The sequence below is a fragment of the Ctenocephalides felis genome, unplaced genomic scaffold, assembly GCF_003426905.1.
Source record: "Ctenocephalides felis isolate EL2017-DRISC unplaced genomic scaffold, ASM342690v1 CF-g0.4_SCAFFOLD_01886, whole genome shotgun sequence".
Classification (NCBI taxonomy): domain Eukaryota; kingdom Metazoa; phylum Arthropoda; class Insecta; order Siphonaptera; family Pulicidae; genus Ctenocephalides; species Ctenocephalides felis.
Window position 1 is genome coordinate 152,684,854 of NW_020538040.1, and position 18,669 is coordinate 152,703,522.

The 18,669-nt window shown below is 31.3% G+C and overlaps 1 protein-coding gene and 1 non-coding gene across 2 annotated transcripts; one reads left to right on the forward strand and one right to left on the reverse strand.

The window, feature by feature from the left end:
* Window positions 1-4,558: 4,558 nt before the first annotated feature.
* LOC113376078 (homeotic protein proboscipedia-like) lies at window positions 4,559-6,354 on the forward strand. The gene is made up of 3 exons (XM_026616004.1): window positions 4,559-4,583; window positions 4,627-4,787; window positions 4,945-6,354. The coding sequence occupies exons 1-3, from the start codon at window positions 4,559-4,561 to the stop codon at window positions 6,352-6,354; spliced, it is 1,596 nt and encodes a 531-aa protein (XP_026471789.1).
* A 10,677-nt stretch (window positions 6,355-17,031) lies between these two features.
* Trnae-cuc lies at window positions 17,032-17,103 on the reverse strand. Its single transcript has one exon. It is a non-coding gene; the product is annotated as a tRNA-Glu (tRNA).
* Between the last annotated feature and the right edge of the window lie 1,566 nt (window positions 17,104-18,669).

Genomic DNA, 18,669 nt, shown 5'->3' on the forward strand with positions numbered 1-18,669 from the left:
ACATTTCACCCCCTGGAAGGCGCACGAGGATTTCGGTCTGATTCGGCAGTCGAGTGTGTTTGATTAAGGGATGTACGATTGGAGCTAAAGAGGGTTTATGTCACAGACTCTAGAAAATGCTTTCGGGTTTGAGTCATGCGAAACTTTTTGATTGACAGCCCCCCCGTCTATCCAATCACGAGCGCGGAATACTGATGAGCTGACGTCAATCATGGCCACGCACCGGATGGGGATGCCTAGCGCCTAGACGACGCGACGCGCCGCTACGAAACTTTACAATTATTATTGCGCAAACATACCACGACGGGCTGTGGAAAAGTTCAGGATTAAAATGTGAAATTTAAAATCACAGTGTGCTAGCTAACAAACAATCACCAAAGCATAGCCATCTCCTACGTCTTTAAGAGCTCACAGAAAGACTGAACTTAAGTAATAAAATGACCACGATAGCCTGAAGAAAACTTTAGAAATAAAATGTATATATAATATGAAATCACAGTGCATAACCACTATATTAAGGACAATCTAATACGTCAACAGACAACTTTACTTTTTTTTCTCATTGACATAATATTTTCATATCAGCCAGGCAGAGGTGCTTGGTATAAGTGATTATGAAACAATTTTTATATATACATAAGGGTGATCGTTAATATGTAAATTTTGAAAAATTTTGCAGAGCGTTGAACTTTCAATAAAAAATGACACGAATTGTCACTTTTAATTAATTTGTCGCTAAGTTATACCTAAAATTTTTTTTTTAGTTTTCAAAATTTTTTCCATGCTATTTCCATACGAAGTTTGATTGAATTGCGCACTATCTAAAAGTTAATATTAAGAGCTAAAACTTTCAGAGAATTGTTTTTTATCAATTTGGAACCATTTGAGCCCTTAGGGGTCGCCTATTTTTTATCTTTTCAATTTCTTTATAATTCAAGTATGTAATATTCAAAATTGCACTGCATTAAAACTAACTATCGATCACTATAGTAAATTCACTCTAGTAAATCATCAAAAAGCTCACAAAAAACGGCTAAAGTTAAGTAAAGTTCGGTAAATTATCGAACATATCACGACGGACTGTGGAAAACTCAAGAATAAATTGTGAAATATAAATCACAGTGTGTATTACCATAGCTGAGTCAATCTACTGCATCTTATTAAGACGCCTTAACAGCGAGTTCTCTAAGACGGTCTTCATGAGCTCACAGTAAAGACTTAAATTATATTCTTAAATGTACCACGAAAAATCTACAGAAAATTCAGACTTAATAGTTTTAAAATACAAAATCACATTGCGTAACAACTAACTAACAATTACCGTAGCAAAGTCAATCCAATTAGTTCCCAAAGATTTTTTTACAAGGGTCTCACAGTATATAACTTGTCAAATTTTATCAGCAGAGTTAGAATAGGTATTAATTGTCTCTTGTAAAACTACGTAACTAAATTTATTTTGTTATTTGCTATTTTCTTATTGTGTATACCTTTGCTAGGCTAAATAATCAGTTGGCCCTTCTTACCACAACCACATTCAAGCTTTTATAGACGATATATAAAAAACTGTTGAATTTAACTTGAAAATAACAATACATGTTATAAAGTAATTAAATAACGTATACTTGAAAATTGTATAAAAAATCTCGTAAACTAAACAACATCGCTCATAACGAAAAAAATTTAACAACGACAGAAAATACTTTTGTTAGAAATATTGATACATGGCCGTTTTTATCCTGATAGCAACGTCGTATAAATCAAGGTTAAAGATGGTTACACATCTTACGCCTACTACATTAAAATAGTATTGCTAAAAAAATCAATTTACCTGTTTTTGAGGTAATAGTGGTGGAACTTTTTTACCTGCTGAATTTAAGCCCTGCTCTACCCTTCAGGATCACGGATTATATAAAAAATTACACGATATTTTCAGCTACTTATTTTTGAAAAGCTCGTGTTAAATTCGACTCAAAAATTTAATACGAGTGAAAAGACAATGTAGCATTTCACTTGTAGCTGAAATCGGTTGAAGCACAAAAGTCAATAAAAAAAATGACGCAAAATCATTTTTACGCAAATCTAAAAATAAAGCCAAAAATCATAAAATAAAGCCAAGCCAAAAGCTACGTTTTCTATTCGTATCAAAAAAGTATTGTCTGAATTTGATTCATCTGAAAGCGTCTCCTAACTTCAATATCTCGTCGAGAACAGTGTGGTTACTAGCGGCGAAGTCTTTACGAGATGCATAGAACATCCAATATTAAATCTCACCTGCTCCCATACGCGAGCGACGCGTCATATGGCGTGTATACTTTGTCACTCCGTTTCAATATTACACCGCCGAAACCTTGAAGGACAACTTTCAGCGGGAGGCCCCCGTAAACTTTTGCAAAATCCCCTTTCCCTTTCAATGAAATATCGCTACCGAATCTGAACAGTCTGTCGCCCGCACGCCATTTTCATACGTAAGTCATATATTAGACTTTGACTATATGATTTGTTTCGTAACATTGAAAACAGGAATGATTATGCATCTTAATAGCGGAGAAGAAAAGCATGTACTTATGTCGTGACGCATGTATTGAAGTAGAAGTATTGTAAACTTTCATGAACCAAATACATATGTCCATAAATTTACTGTTCTGCAGTTTAAACAAAATTCTCATAGCTGTGTGATCAATTTGATTGTTACAATATCTGTAATAGTGATGACACTATTAATGCAGCAATGCCGAGTGAGAAGTGAGGGCTATTTTCACTTGGAAACATATTGCTATCTATATTTCAAGTGAAAACCGATATCGTTACTGTTTGACATCAGGCTACTTAGATGTAACGATAGAAAGGAAAACTAGCTGTAAGTGGAATTCTGTCTTAAGGCAATTAAGGCATCGTGCCTTAAGGCAAATTGCTGGAACTTCCCGTACTAAAAATTATTAATTTTTTCAAAAACAATTTTGAAAAAATAAGATTTTTGAGAAACTATATATATGGACAAAAAATTACTTTTTTTTGAAAAAAAAAAATTTGAAAAAAAAAAAAAAATTAAATTTTTTTTTTTGAAAAAAAAAATTTTTTTCTTTATTTTGACATATTGTGGAAGATCTGAACTTTTTTTTTCAAAACAATCGTACTGATTTAACTGCATAGGGTCAAAATATAAAGCGCGTAAGCGCCGCGTCGCTGTCTAACGCATAAGCATTGGTACGGAACCCATAGAAATGTTAACAAAATGTATACTTATTGTTAAAATCTTTATAAAATATCTGATAATTTGATGTGCATATGTCTGATGATCATTTTTGACCGCCAAATGGCTCATTTTTTTACTTTTTCCTCCATATCTCCGAAACCGCTAGACCTACCTTTATGAAAATGTTATCGATTCTTCATCTTGTCAATACAAGTGAAATGTTTTTTGAATTATTTAAATCGGACGCTCCGTTCTCTTAAAAACTGAGTTACCGGTTTCGGCACTTTTTGCCCCGTATTTTCGGAACGGCTAGACCTGCCTTCGCCAAAAACTAATCAGCACGTCTCCTTATCAATACGAATCAAATGTTTTTTAAATTATTCAAATCGGTTGATCCGTGTTCCCGAAATCGTCGACGAAAATTTGTATCCGCACATACATACACACACGTACATACATACACACACACATACACACACATACACACACACACACATACATCCATTTTTTCTAAGGTATGCCAAAATGTTCAGAAACCTTTGAAACGTAAAGATATATAAAAATTTTCATTTTCGATTTTTTTGCGATTACTATAACTTGCCCTACGGGAAGTTAAAAAATCACATTTCACAAGTCACATTTCTTGAATACTTCAGTTCAAATAAAAAAAAATGGGTGATTTATTATAATATTGAACAAAAATTTCATAGCTTAATAAAGAAATATGGTAAAACAAACTTTTCATTAGGAATCATTTCATTTTCTCAACAAAAACCATATTTACCATGTGTGAAATAGAAAAGAGTAAAATTATACTGTTTAGTTTTACCCTTGCACAAAGAGATTGACTATTTTTCATGTAGTGTTAATTTCTAAGTGAAAATATGCCGATTACGGTATGAAATCGTGCATGTTTCCTTTAAAATAAATTTGTCAGTCTTACCATAAGACCTGAATTCGGAAACTTCTCTTGAACTAGATAAACGAGAACATAATTCAAGTTTGCATTCCATTGCAACGCGCAGTCTGACAGAAGATGTTCGAGTTTGAGCCCTCTCTGCACGTTACGACCTGGTGACGTGCTAATGACATAATTAACAAGTTCAGTTTAGTTGTTGCGGTGAAATCCCTTGAATCCGGCAGACAGTTTCACAACTGAGACGCATTAAATCATCACAAATGCATAAACTTTCAGTAACTTCTGCGTTATAGCAATGACGTTAGATATAGAGCAATTTCGTGCTGTTAAATTAATTATTTAATAGTATTGTAAATTTATTTTCAATTTAGTTTAGCGACTCAATACTCCACCAACAACCAATAATTATAAATATCGACACCATGTGATATTTTAAAGTTTTGCGTATGTCTTTGCATATTGAACAACACTGTAATAAATAATTGTGTCTCTAATTGTTTTTTTTTAATTGCAGCTGATTCTTTTGTTGCTGAAAATGGTTTACCGAGGAGATTAAGAACTGCATACACTAATACACAACTTCTAGAGTTAGAGAAAGAATTTCACTTCAACAAATATTTATGTCGACCCAGGCGCATCGAGATTGCAGCATCACTTGACTTAACTGAAAGACAGGTGAGTGCGAAAATAAATTGAAATTATATTTTCAAACTGAAAGCAATAATACATCTACTAAACTATTAAATTATTGTATAAAAAATTAATTGGCCGTATATACAGCTGATCAACAAGTAATCAAGTAATAGTGATTCAATGTCGTTTTCTTTTCTAGGTTAAAGTATGGTTTCAAAATAGAAGAATGAAGCACAAACGTCAAACGTTGAGTAAAGGTGAAGATGGAGACGATAAAGACTCAACTGCGTCAGAAGGAGGGAAGAGTTCTAAACTGTGTTCGGACAAATTTCCTGATGACGATGGTCCTAGTGGTAAGAAGAGTTGCCAAGGTTGCGAAATGCCTCCAGTGAATTTGGACGACGTTTCCGACAATGGACCATTAACGCGAGGCAACAACAACAATACGCCAAGTGCAACGAATAACAATAATACGTCAACTGGGACGTTCCGAAGTAATAGCGATGGAGCGAGTAGCGTCGCATCAAGTTCAGGATCACCTGATGTTGCCAAACCTATACCGACAGAAGATGACGAGCCTCTGACGACTCGCAATAAGAAACCAATAGTAAAATCAGAAATCGATCGCGGTAACTACTCCCCGGTGGCCGCCGCCAAAGAAGAGATTACAACAAAATCTCGAAACTCTGCTATGTATCCCATTCAAAGAATATCTCAATACGTAAATCCCCCTGGTATGCGATCCGCAGGTTATGTCCAACAACCGCCGACTACAGTGCCTCCACAATACCATCCAGATGCCTTAGCGCAGCATCAATACCGCGTTAAACCCACTGCGCCCGTACTGGCGCAGCATCAATCGCAGACTCAAGGCTGCTATTCACCGGCGGAGGGCTACGCGATGAACGCAACTCCGGAGCAATTGCTGCCTTCGGCCGCTGCAGAAGCGTATGCACGAACGCAGCAGCAGGCTCAACGAATGCGTGGCCAACAGAGAAATTACGTATCGGCCGCCGCGGCAGCGGCACAGTACGGATATAACTACGGAAATTATAACAGCAAATGCCAGACGCAACAGCAGCAGCACACGTCGCAAACCCAACAAGCGCCGCAGCATGCTCAACAGCAGCAAGAATATCCTCATCAATATGGAGGCCAGTACGCTGTGCATGATACAGCTGAGCACGGGCATGGACATGGCCACGGACAATACCACCATCACCATCACCACGCCGTGCATTACTACCAAAGCGGTGCGGCGGTTGGTGTATACGTGGAAGATCATCCGATGGAGCACGGCTATTACACCGCGGAGCAAATGGCAGCGGCCCACAACAAACCAGCCATAACCGATTACACCGACGGCTACGCGGCGCAACAAGAGGTCTACGGATCGACGCACACGCCGCACGCGGCCCACGTCGACGGGACCTACACAGCCCACGGAGCCTCCTCCTCGGACGCAACGGCCGATAGCTACAACGCGTTCCAACATTTTTATGAAACGGGACAAGGACAGCCGACGGAAAACAGTAATAGTTCTTCCGATTTCAATTTTCTTAGCAATCTAGCAAACGATTTCGCACCTGAGTACTATCAGTTGAGCTGAGCAGAACCGTCATTCGAAATAGATGACTATTTTAAAACCATGTAAATTTGAATACAGTGTGAGGTGCGTCGAACAATTTAGTTAATACGAAGCAATATTAGAACTTATTCAAGATTGTATGATATTAAATAATTGTTTACCTTATATCTTTAACTAGTTATAGTTACGTGTGTATTATTTAATTTGATTTACAATTTATAGATGTGCTTTTGCTGCACATTTAAACATAACGTCATCAAAGTGTATTGTGTAAATGCAGAATAACTATGTTGGAGAATTAAAGTTTTATTGACTCTAACGGAATATTTTCATAAATTGGTTTGGCAAATTGTCCTATGACATTTGAAAATGTATGCTATTATAGCTTAGTTTTCATATAAAAGACAATCGTGCATATATGAGCTGTTAAATAATATATTTAAACAATAAAAGTAATTTAAACATAAAGAAATAATTACATTGTTATAACTTAAATTCGTGAAGTTGCAATATAATTTATAAATGTTAAATTAAAGTTATTTGTTATAATTTACAATAAATATTACCATGTTCTTTTATGATCTTTGTATTTTATATATTTCTTTGTAGCCTTGGTCAAAATAGTTTGTGTTTACTTCTCAGTTCTTTAATATTTAAGATCAAAAAATATTTATATGAGAATTGAGTATACTACTAGAATAGTTATAACAATATAATGATTATTTTTAATTACATTATAAGAAGATAGTTGCTAGAAAATAGAAGCAAAAATTTGTAAAATTTATAAGAATTTTAATTATGTATTTAATGAAAATTTTGAAACAAGGGAACAATTTGCGCCCATTTAATTATTTCTCAGCACTTGAACAAAATGATTTCATTTAACTCGTACACTTTGCATTTTCTACTTGTACAATAAATTCTGATAAATTACATATTTCAATGTATATAAAATTTCAAATTGGGCAAAACTTTTATGCATGAATAATATTCATAATCATAAAAATAACATTGTTCTTTTATGTTCTGTCCATACCACATCTTTCAAATTTGCTGATAAATAATTAAACAATATGTTGATGTTACTATATTAAATTGTATATATTAAAATTATATATAAGAGTTCGTAATGTACAGATACCACTTGCTATCAAGTAAAGAGCTGTATAAATACACAAAATTCGCTATTGAACTGGATTTTTTATATTTATTCCTATCCCTAAGATGCTTATTACCACTCGAAGAAATTTTCAAACTTAACTTTGTTTCAAATTAGTATTATCTGGAGTAATCTTACCCAAATTTACATTACTGATCACTACCAAGTTAAATATTATATTTTTAACAGTTATGTTTAATATTAATATTTCGATTTTTATTAATTGAACCTAATACAAATCGTCATATTTTAAAAATATAAGAAAAATCTTGGAGCGTCTAGTAGTCTTTTGAAATTTTTAGAAAAAAAATATATTGAACATTAAATTCTATGAAGTCCAATTATGTTTTTTCAAACTGGCGATATTTTATTAATTATATGTATAAAGTCATAAACATTTACAAAGAGTAAATGTATTTAACTTGCATATTTTGTTCAGGATTTTTTTATAATTAGGATTTATTTGAAATTGCCTATTAAAAAAAATTGAGAAATAATAAATCGTAAATTTTAATTTAATATAAAAGATAAAATTTAATATTAAACAATACAGTTCTAATTGAACTGATACCATGACATTCAATTAATTACAATTAGAATTATTTACAATACAATATTTTTTAAAAGCTTATTATTCTTATAGAATTTGTTTTAAGTTACTAAGCACTTTATTTTGTAATACGCTACAGACTCTAATCAGTCCTTATTTACAGGTATAACCTATATTAATTTAAAATCCCAAACCAATTCAATTAAATTATTAGTAATTGTTATTGTGGGTAAGTATCTCCGTAAGTCATAGCATATTGATAAAATGAGCATTATAATACAATTAGTAAAATAGTTAAATGTAAAAAGTTGAGTACAGAAAGTTATGGTTAATATATTAACGTAAAAAATTGCAGCGAATTAGACATTTTTTATAACAAATCAATCCTATATAGAAAATTAAACATATTCTAAAATATTCGCGCCATCCTTGAGCATATGCTCCAAGCGACAAGCTTGGCTTTTGAATCTTCACTAAAAACAAGGTTCTTTGATTTTCTTCATAAATATAATTTAAAATTAAATATGGAGACGTTCTACATACATAGCAAACAATGCTTTACTAATATAAAAAAATAATTGTATAGAGTACTATTTTTTACAACATCAACGAAGTGAAACGATAAACTTGCCATCCTATATTAGCTTAGAACAAATATCGTAGCGTTGAACCCATTGCACTACCACAGTGCGTGACTAATCCAGCAGGACATAACCGATAGAGGGAAATGCGATTTCTCTGGGCAAATGTTCGAAAACCAACATCAGTGTGTTCCAAAATTCGAATTAAATTTTTTTAAAAAGGCAAGCATTATTTCATAAAAAAAAACAAGTATACAAATCAAATACAAACTAGTGGTGCATGGCAAATTGTTTACACTACTCGTCCCAGAATTAAATATTCGAGGAAAAAAATCAATAAAATATTTCGTCAAAACGAGTAGAATGTCTTTGAATCATTCAAATCGGGTGTTTCATCATCTCAAAAACTGAATCAACATTCTTGCACTTTTTGACCCGCATCTACAAAACGACCGGACCTACCTTTGCCAAAAATTAATCAGCACACCTTCCCATAAATTCCCACGAATTCGATTTTGAATTATTCAAATCGATTGAAATCGTCGACATAAATTTGTATTCGCACACACACACATACGCATGCAAACACACATACAACGCACATCATCTATTTTTTAAAGGTATGCCAATTTTGCGATTACTATATCCTACGAGAAGTTAACAAGTCAAAATATTAAATACAGACTTTGAATCAAATGCAAATCATATCAGCGGCAGTGCCTTAGTATTGTGTTTTGGATTTAAAATTTGCAATCTACACTTTATAGCATACAGAACCCCCAAAACTCGTCCCCATTTTGAATTGTGTCTCTATATTTTTATTTTATTTTATTACTAGATGACCCGACAGACGTTGTACTGTACCCATGTCTACAATTCAAAAGTTCTAGTTTTTTTTTAATAACCTATACTGATATTTACCAATAAGTTAAAAATTTAATATTACATATTCTAGAAAACTACGTTTTGACTCATCTTCAATCTTATTTTTACTATAGATATGTTGATGAAATTCTCTTGTGTTTAGATAAGAATTATGTATCACACACTTTAAATTCCTTTAATTTGTTTAACTATCATTTGCAGTTCACTTGTCAACTTGAGGTTAGTAACTCTATTATTTTCCTAGACTTAAAAATTATTAGAAAGTAAAATTTCATACTCACTGACTGGTTCCAAAAGCCAACTTGGTTTTTCCTATTTTTCCTATCACTCTCGATCTATCAAAATTTCAGTTATTATGGGTCATAAACTTTACTCATAGTTTAAAAACGTTCATATGTGAAAACGAAAACGCTGTTTTTAGGGGTTTTCCGGCAATTATTTGATTATTTCTCGCCGTAAGAACCATCCTTGGACTTCAACAAACATTTTAAAAAACAAATTGGCCAAATTGGTCCAGGCGTTGTTGAGTTATGCGCTTACCAACACATTTTGCAATTCATTTTTATATTATAGATAAAAAAATAACTTAAGGTTTTTTTAGGGTATAAAATTAATGTAATTGCATTAAAATGCGTACAAAAAGTGACACCTGACACATTTTGAGCTGTGTCACTTTTCCTGTAGGGGTGCGATATATAATTATTAATTTTTATACAATTTATCAATATATTAAATGTATTATTTAATTGAAGCTTTATTAAATTTACATCTGAATGTTGTGTTTGATAGGCAATACTATATATTGAATATGCCGGCAAAATAATCTACCGGCTTCTGCTTCCAATGCTATATCGCATAAATAAATTTAACTTGAGGATCATCAACCACTTAGTTTAGAACAAGAACGGATAAACAGATTAAGAGACAGACAGATAATATAAAATTTCCGTTTGAGACGATGTTATATCAAAATGCCTTTATACAAATGCCCGCCACAAAATTAATTGGACTACTGTTTCGGTTTTGGTTTAATTTCAGTATTATTTTTCGAAGAGGGTATAGATTTGCTAGTGTAGATAGCTAGGAAAAGATCTTAGTTCATATTTATATAAGCACCTACTATATGTTTTATTATTTATCTTAATTTGGTTGTATCTCTATATCTATCTACAGATATGTTAAAATGAGTAGAACCATTTGGTTAATCATCTAATATAATACAACCAGAGGATCAGATAGCAAAGTCAGTACCTATAGCAACCAAGTAACACAAAAATCAATCTATTAACCATTTATTTAGTCAACTCTCCGATAACGCGGTGAGTGTAATATGGAGACCGTGATATAAGAAAATTGGATTTAACTTACAATTCAAGCTTTTATTCGTAGTGCGTTGTATGGAAATCATATATCGCGTTGTATAAGAACCGTGTTATGAGCAACTCAAAATTAGTATAAATCACGAATTTTATATATATTACATATATACAGTCAGTCGATAACGCGGTGAGTACGAACCGTGTAATATGAAAACCGTGCTCTGAAAAACTCTGAAAAAAGTTGATTTAATAAAAGTTCTATAGAAGCTGGCTATCGCGTTGTACGGGTATTGCGCTATGAGGAACTTAGAATTAGTACAAATTACAGCATTGTCAGCAATTATTTTATGAAACCCAATATATACGAAAGACATAATAAATTAAAAATTATTTTTTTGAATGGAAGAGTTCATATACATATATTACAAAAAATATAAATTGGTTTCTATTAAATTGAGTTTATTAAATTTATTGTCGTCGAAAAGTTTATACAAGGATATAATCAAAATCAAAACAAAAGCTAAACTAAAGAACTATTTTCTCACAGACAGTTTTTCAACAAATATGTTTTTAAAAAGAGTAACGTTCTGTGAAAAAGCTCAAACACTACTAAAACTAGATATATCTAGTTTATTTATATATTTTTATTATGTATATATACATAATTACAAAAAATATAAATTGCTTTCTATGAAATTGAGTTCATTTAATTTATTTTAGATTTAGAGTTTATATAAGATCTGATAAAAAAATTTAAGAGTTTATACAAGAATATAATAAAAAATAAAACAAAGGCTAAACTGAAGAATTATTTGCCAACAGACAGTTTTTCAAGCAGAAATGTTTTTAGAAAGACTAACGTTCTGTGATAGAGCTTAAACACTACTAAAACCGATGTTGTACACACTGCACAGATATGATATAAACTAGCATGTTTGTAATATATTGTAAACGATGATATAGTCGTCATTAAAACTTAAATTAAAGCCTCTTGCAATAACTAGTTACTAGAGTCGTTCATAGTTTTCGCGAAAGAAACTTTTTTTGCGTATATTTATTGCCAATCAAAATATAACGGGATGAACTTATGGGCTGTTGAACGGAAACCGCGTTACAGGAATACCGTGTTATAAGTGGGTTGTTGCAAATTTAACTTTGCGTAGTATAATCGCGCTTCCAGAGTACCGCATTGTCGAAGAATTGATATTAAGATGTATATTGTTAGAGCATCTTATTCATTTTGTTCCTGGTTTGAAAAAAAAAAAACTTTAAAAACATATTTTTACTCTTCAGCACGATTTGTAAAGCCCTTGCTGCAAGAATAAGCACAACTGACAACGGGTGGAAAGACGTTGGTTTTGAACATTTTAATCAAAGCTTGAAAAGCATCTCGAGTACAATCGCACATTATTATATATAAAAATATATTGTGTGTATTCGTGCATATACATAAATGTGAATATAAGTCCGTGTACATAACACAAGTATGGAATATAAATAATACAATATACGTATGTGAATGTATATATACATGTACGGGGTTGGAGCCGATCCATCAAGTGAGTTGTCAGTAGCCATTAGCACTAGAGCATATCTGGGCAGAGAACTCGCACTATAAGTGTATAGAACGGTTGCCCAGGAGCCGTGTCCCGTATAAAAGTATTTCACAATATCTATTTCACAAAATGAAAATCCTATAGTAAATACGTATATTGTTCTCGAGACCTTTTTCACAGTGACAACCGTGGGGAGAACGCCGCGCCTGTCGGGCTTCACAATCCTCCTCTCTATGATGTAGAGGAGAAATGGCTAGCCCCGCTGCCTTGCAGAGTGAGTGTTTTTTTCTTTTTTCATCGTAGCTTTCATTTCATTGTGATATTTTTGGGACATATATATTACAACATACAGAAAATTTCATATTCAATGATTCGGTAGACAGACAATTTAACATGCTTGATATCGTTGCAGGAACATACAAGGTATAAACGATTAATTATGCCTCGGATTGTATTAGATAGCACATCATCCAAAATAATCAATTCAATATTATTCTGTCTAAGTTTGCCATTTTTTTAGGGCTTTCTGGCTTTCTTTCTGTTGGTCTAAACTACATTCTATGTTTTCACCAGGTTAAGTACCAATAAAAATATTCCTTGTTATACAAAATTTGTAAATGTAATTTTGTATATAGAGAAGAGTGAACCTTAAAGGTTTGCGAGTAAAAAGGTTCACCACCGATATCTCAAAAATAAGTGAAGTTAAGAATTTTTCAACAACAATATTTGAAAGTAAAGGAAAAAAGGTGTATAACCAGCCATCACCTTGATTCTTGGGACATTGCTATAAGGAGTTAAACGGCAATGTTTGAAAATCCACAACAAAAGTATTTTATTTCGTTGTTAGTTTTTTTGGTTGTAAGCACTGTTGTTTAGTTTACGAGACCTTAATATAATTTTTAAGTTTACGGTATTCAATTATTTCATAAGATATATTGTTATTTTTATGTTAGATTCAAGAGATTTTTCATATAACCTCTATAAAAGCTTACACGTGGGTGGAATAAAGAAGGGCAACTAAACCTGTACCCTAACAAAGGTGTGAACAATAAAAAATAGTAAATAAAAAAGTATATCAATTTCAAGAGCAATTTCACAAGAAATAAATTGAATAAATTGTTATTCCAACTCTCATGATAAATAATTTTGTCATTCCAGATCAAAGTTATATACGGTGTACTCTTTGCAAAAAATGTGCCCATCAAGTTTATATTTTGCATTGATTGAATAAAGTAGCTTTTATTTCATATAATTCCTTTAAATTTGAAGGAAAAACATTGGATCTGTTGGCTTTCTGTCTCTGTTTTGCTCTGCATATGGGGTAAAAAAGGGCAAATGACAAATTACATTTACATATAAATACACATTCATATAGTTAAAAATTAATTGTAAATTTTATTGAAGATAGTTCGATAGTTGCTTGTTTAATACGTGTTATATATATATATATATATATATATATATATATACAGTGTAATAGTGTAGTGTATTTTTGTATAATTAATTTCTGTAAGTATTTATATATAAGTTTTATAATTTTATATTATTTTCCTCCTATATCATATAAAATCTTTTAGTTTTTTCCACTGAATGACGGTCTCGATGAAGACCGAAACGTATGGATAAATAAAGTATTGCAAAACTACTTTAGTTTTTTACTTGGTGTTATTATTATATATATATATATATATATATATATATATATAATAATTTTTTAAATATCTGAACTAAAGATCTACTTTAAACAAAAAAATATTTACTAATTTTGTATTTTTCATTATTTTATTCTACGTTTCGGGAATATGGCATGTCTCCTCCTTAACATTTCAAGTTAAGAAGGAGTACATTTAAGCAATGCCAAAAACTATAATTATTCAAAAAATAACATTTTCACACTTTGAGTATTTATTAATAAAAATTAATTATAAATAGAATATTAAAATAAAAATCTTTTAGTTTCATTATCCTTTTTTCTATACTACGAAGTATAATATGCTAAATGAATAAGAAAAAATCATGTAGATATATACATACAATCAATCTATAGATGACAATCTTTGTCGATGACGTAAAATAACGCTAAGAAATTTCTATATCAGATAGCTCGGATTCAGGAAGGAAATTAAGAAAATATGTAAAACGGTTTTATAATTATACATTTTGATTTAAATATATTTTTTAGCTTCGTTAGCAATAACAATATGAAGTAAAGGTAGTAAGGTCATATTTGGAATCTAATTTAGCACTTGTGTTTTGTGATATTGATTCATGTGATTTTAAAAGTACTCAACATATACAAAACACTTATCTGTAGTATGTGCTTATAAAACATACCTATCATTTCATTTTGCATGTAACTGCAATTAAATGCCTCTTGCTTTGATAAGCACTAGACTAAGATAAGTAAATGTTAATTGAACACGAGTATTTAACATAACACTGGTTTGAAAATGTTGCTGATCAGGCTCTGTATTTAAAAATTCTATAGCTGTGTGGCCACATTTGGAGAAATAATCATCTGATCATAGCAAATAAATTGTTCAGAAATTAGAATATTTTTATTATTTAATCCTTCAACTAATAATAACAATTAACAGGTAGAATGAGCTTGTCCACACAACGGTTAGCTCGATATCAATCACTTGGAATATCTCTTCACTTGGAAATATAGATTTTAATATGATTTAAGTTAAATATTCGAGAGTTTATATATAACGCATGATTATTAGAAATAATTAAGAACTTAAATCATAAGAGTTGAAAAAATAAAAAAAGAGTGCGCCTAAGGTTCACACGCGATTGAAGTAAAACTTATTTTCTACTGTACAAGATGGAATTTAAATACAAATAAATACATCATATTGAACAATTTTGAATAATACCTCACTCATGATACACATATTTATTAGTGTACACAACCATTATACACATTTATATAATGATAAATTATAAAGTATATATTTATAATAGCATTAAAATATGTATAATATTTAAAAACAATAATGTAATTAAAGTCATACTTCCAATATGACATGATCGGTTTGTCATTGTAATTAGCATTTAGGACTTCATTGGAAAAATGAAGTAATTGCTGATTAATAAATTCTATAATATTCGTTCAAACAGTGGATTATGTTAAAAAAACGCTTAAACAAATATTATTTTCGCAACTTCACTAATCATGTGATAATTGTGTTTGAAGAACTTCATGTAATTAAAAATAACATACATTCATTGCCTGATGGTATTTTTTTTACTTATTCGCTGGCGATATAATCTCATTCTTTAAACAGCTGTAATATCTATTTTGCCTAAAAAATATTTTCCATTTAATAACTTCGAAGATTTATAGAAACTACGAATAATATAGAAATTATTTCAATAAACTTATGTTTCATACACGGCGCAAATGCTGCATTGTTTTATTATTTTCATTATAATAATTTACGGGGGACAGGGTAAAATATTCTTCTGATTCTGGCATTTTTCATGAAATCAAGATTTGTACTACGATGTAACATTAAAATATTTATTTATCTATGCCGATTTCCTTATTGATATCGGAACGCATACAATATTGATGCCGAAACGCATACAACGAAAGATCTCTATTCACATAAACTAATCACAATCGACCCTTATAGAAATGATATCATCCCCAGTCGCGCCTAAAGAAGTTTTACTTCAAAAATATATTTACTGCAAAATAATTTAAAGCAATGGGTAAGGGTGTGATATCTAAAAAGCAACAGCACAAGATTTAGTATTTTGAACAGTGGTTGAATATTAAACTGATCTATGGCATGCAGAATAATCTGAATAAAGTATAATTATCAATAAATTAACGTTGTTTCAAATATCGTATAAATATTAAAATAATTCAATTACATCCATCGATGTGAATACAAACGAATGCCAGAACACACGCGTCGTGACAGCATATTCTAGATTATCGTAAGCAACTACCGGCACCGTTTTGATAAAATCTTACCATTCGGTATGCAGCAAAAAATTGCTTATTATTATCGACACTGCTGATATCGAAAGCATACATATTTATATTCGTAGCATATTCGTTTTTGGTTCGACCTAAGTTAAACAAAAAACGCATTGCGTGTCTCGTGCGTGTGCTCGACAGACGCTACGAATCACAATGCTAAATAAATACAAAAATTTTCATGTAGATACACACAATCGATCTATAGATGACAAACGTTGTCGATGACATGAAATAACGTTAAAATCGTTCAATCTTGTAAAATTCAATGCAATAAAAAAAGCTGGAACGTTTCTTTTGATGCAGCTTTCTGCACCATGTTACGGCGACGCGTATTGCGGCACATAGTGAAAAAATTTTACCAAAAATTTTTGGACATTATTTCGGAGAAATTTTTCAAGAAAAATAAGTATGTTTACATATTTTGTAAAATTCTATTTATAGGAAAATTCTAATTACAAATTACAAACTAGTGGTGTATAAATAATATGTAAAATAAAATATTTAAAAATGTAAGGTATCTCAATCACTAGACAACGTGGATATGACCATAATTGATTGTTTTGGTATACCCTAAAAGAAAATTCAATTAATTAGAATTAACTGTTTAATTTTATTGCATAATATTTAAAAAGTAGGATAAAAAATGTAGGCCCATGCGGGGGATCGAACCCCGGCCTCCTGGTTGAGAACCAGGTATCCTAACCACTAGACAACATGGGATATGACGAAAAGTAATTGTTTTAGAATACCCTAGAAAAAAATTGAATTAATTAGAATTAATTGTTTAATTTTAGTTAATAAATATTTGGAAAGTAGGATTAGGGGTGCATGGCATCGTGCCTTAAGGCAAATTGCTGGAACTTCCCGTACCAAAAATTTTTTTTTTTAAAAGATCAACATTTTTGAATAAAAATTACTCTGAAAAATTAGATTTTTGAGAAACTATAAATTTTTGACAAAAATTTACTTTTTTTGAAAAAAAGACTTTTTGAAGAATGTATTATGAAAAATTTTTAAATATTTGGAAATTCTGAACTTTTTTTCAAAGCAATCGTACTGCTTTAACTGCATAGAGACGAAATGTCAAAGCGCGTAAGCGCCGCGTCGCCGTCTAACGAATGAACATTGGTACGGAACCCATAGGAATGTAAACAAAATTTATACTTATTGTTACAATCTCTATAAAATATCAGATAATTTGATGTGCACATGTCTAATGATCATTTTTGACCGCCAGATGGCATTTTTTTCCTTTTTTCACTAGATCTCCGAAACCGCTAGACCTGCCTTCATGAAAATTTGATCATCATTTTTCATCTTGTCAATACTAGTAAAATGTTTTTTGAATTATTAAAATCGGACGCTCGGTTCATATGCATATACACACACACACACACACACACATACATCCATTTTTTCTAAGGTATGCCAAATAATCAGAACCTCTGAAACGAAAGATATATAAAAATTTTCATTTTCGATTTTTTTGGAATAACTTTAACTTGCCTTACGGGAAGGTAATGATCGAGAAATATTAAATGTTTTCATATAGATTTTTATAATATTGTAACATTGTCTAATATTTATAAGAATTATATAAACTGAATTGCAAAGTTGAAAATATTTGTTTAAAATATGTTACAACTTTAGTCAGATTTATAATTAAAATCTGTATTATTTTCAATATACAAAAAAAAAATTTAAAGAAAAAATTGAAAAAAAAATTATTGAAAGAAAAAATTGAAAAAAGAAACTTTGAAATAATTTTTTTTTCAAAAGCAATTATTTTGTTGAAATAAGCAGAAAGTTCTTCGAATCATTCAATCGGAACGCTTAGTTTTCTCAAAAACTGCCATTTTTTTGCATATTAAGCTCTGTATCTTTGAAATGGCTGGACCTGACTCTAAACTAATCACCTATTCTCCTAATCATTACAATTGAAAGTTTTTTAGACCATTCAAATCGGATACTCCATTCTCTCAAAACTCGATTTGTATTTTCTGCACTCTTTGCTCCGTATCTCTGTAACGGCTGGAACTGCCTTTGCCAAAAACTAATCAGCACATTCCAATCGGTTGATCCGTGTGGCCGAAAACGTGGACGAAAAAATGCGGACATACAAAACACACACACACACATCCATTTTTTCTTATGTATGCCAAAATGTTCAGAAACCTTCAAAACGTCGAGAAATGCAAAACTTTTTATTTTCGATTTCGGCCCATTACTCTAACTACCCTACGGGAAATTAATAATATTCTAATTAGTTCATCAGGCATGTCAATA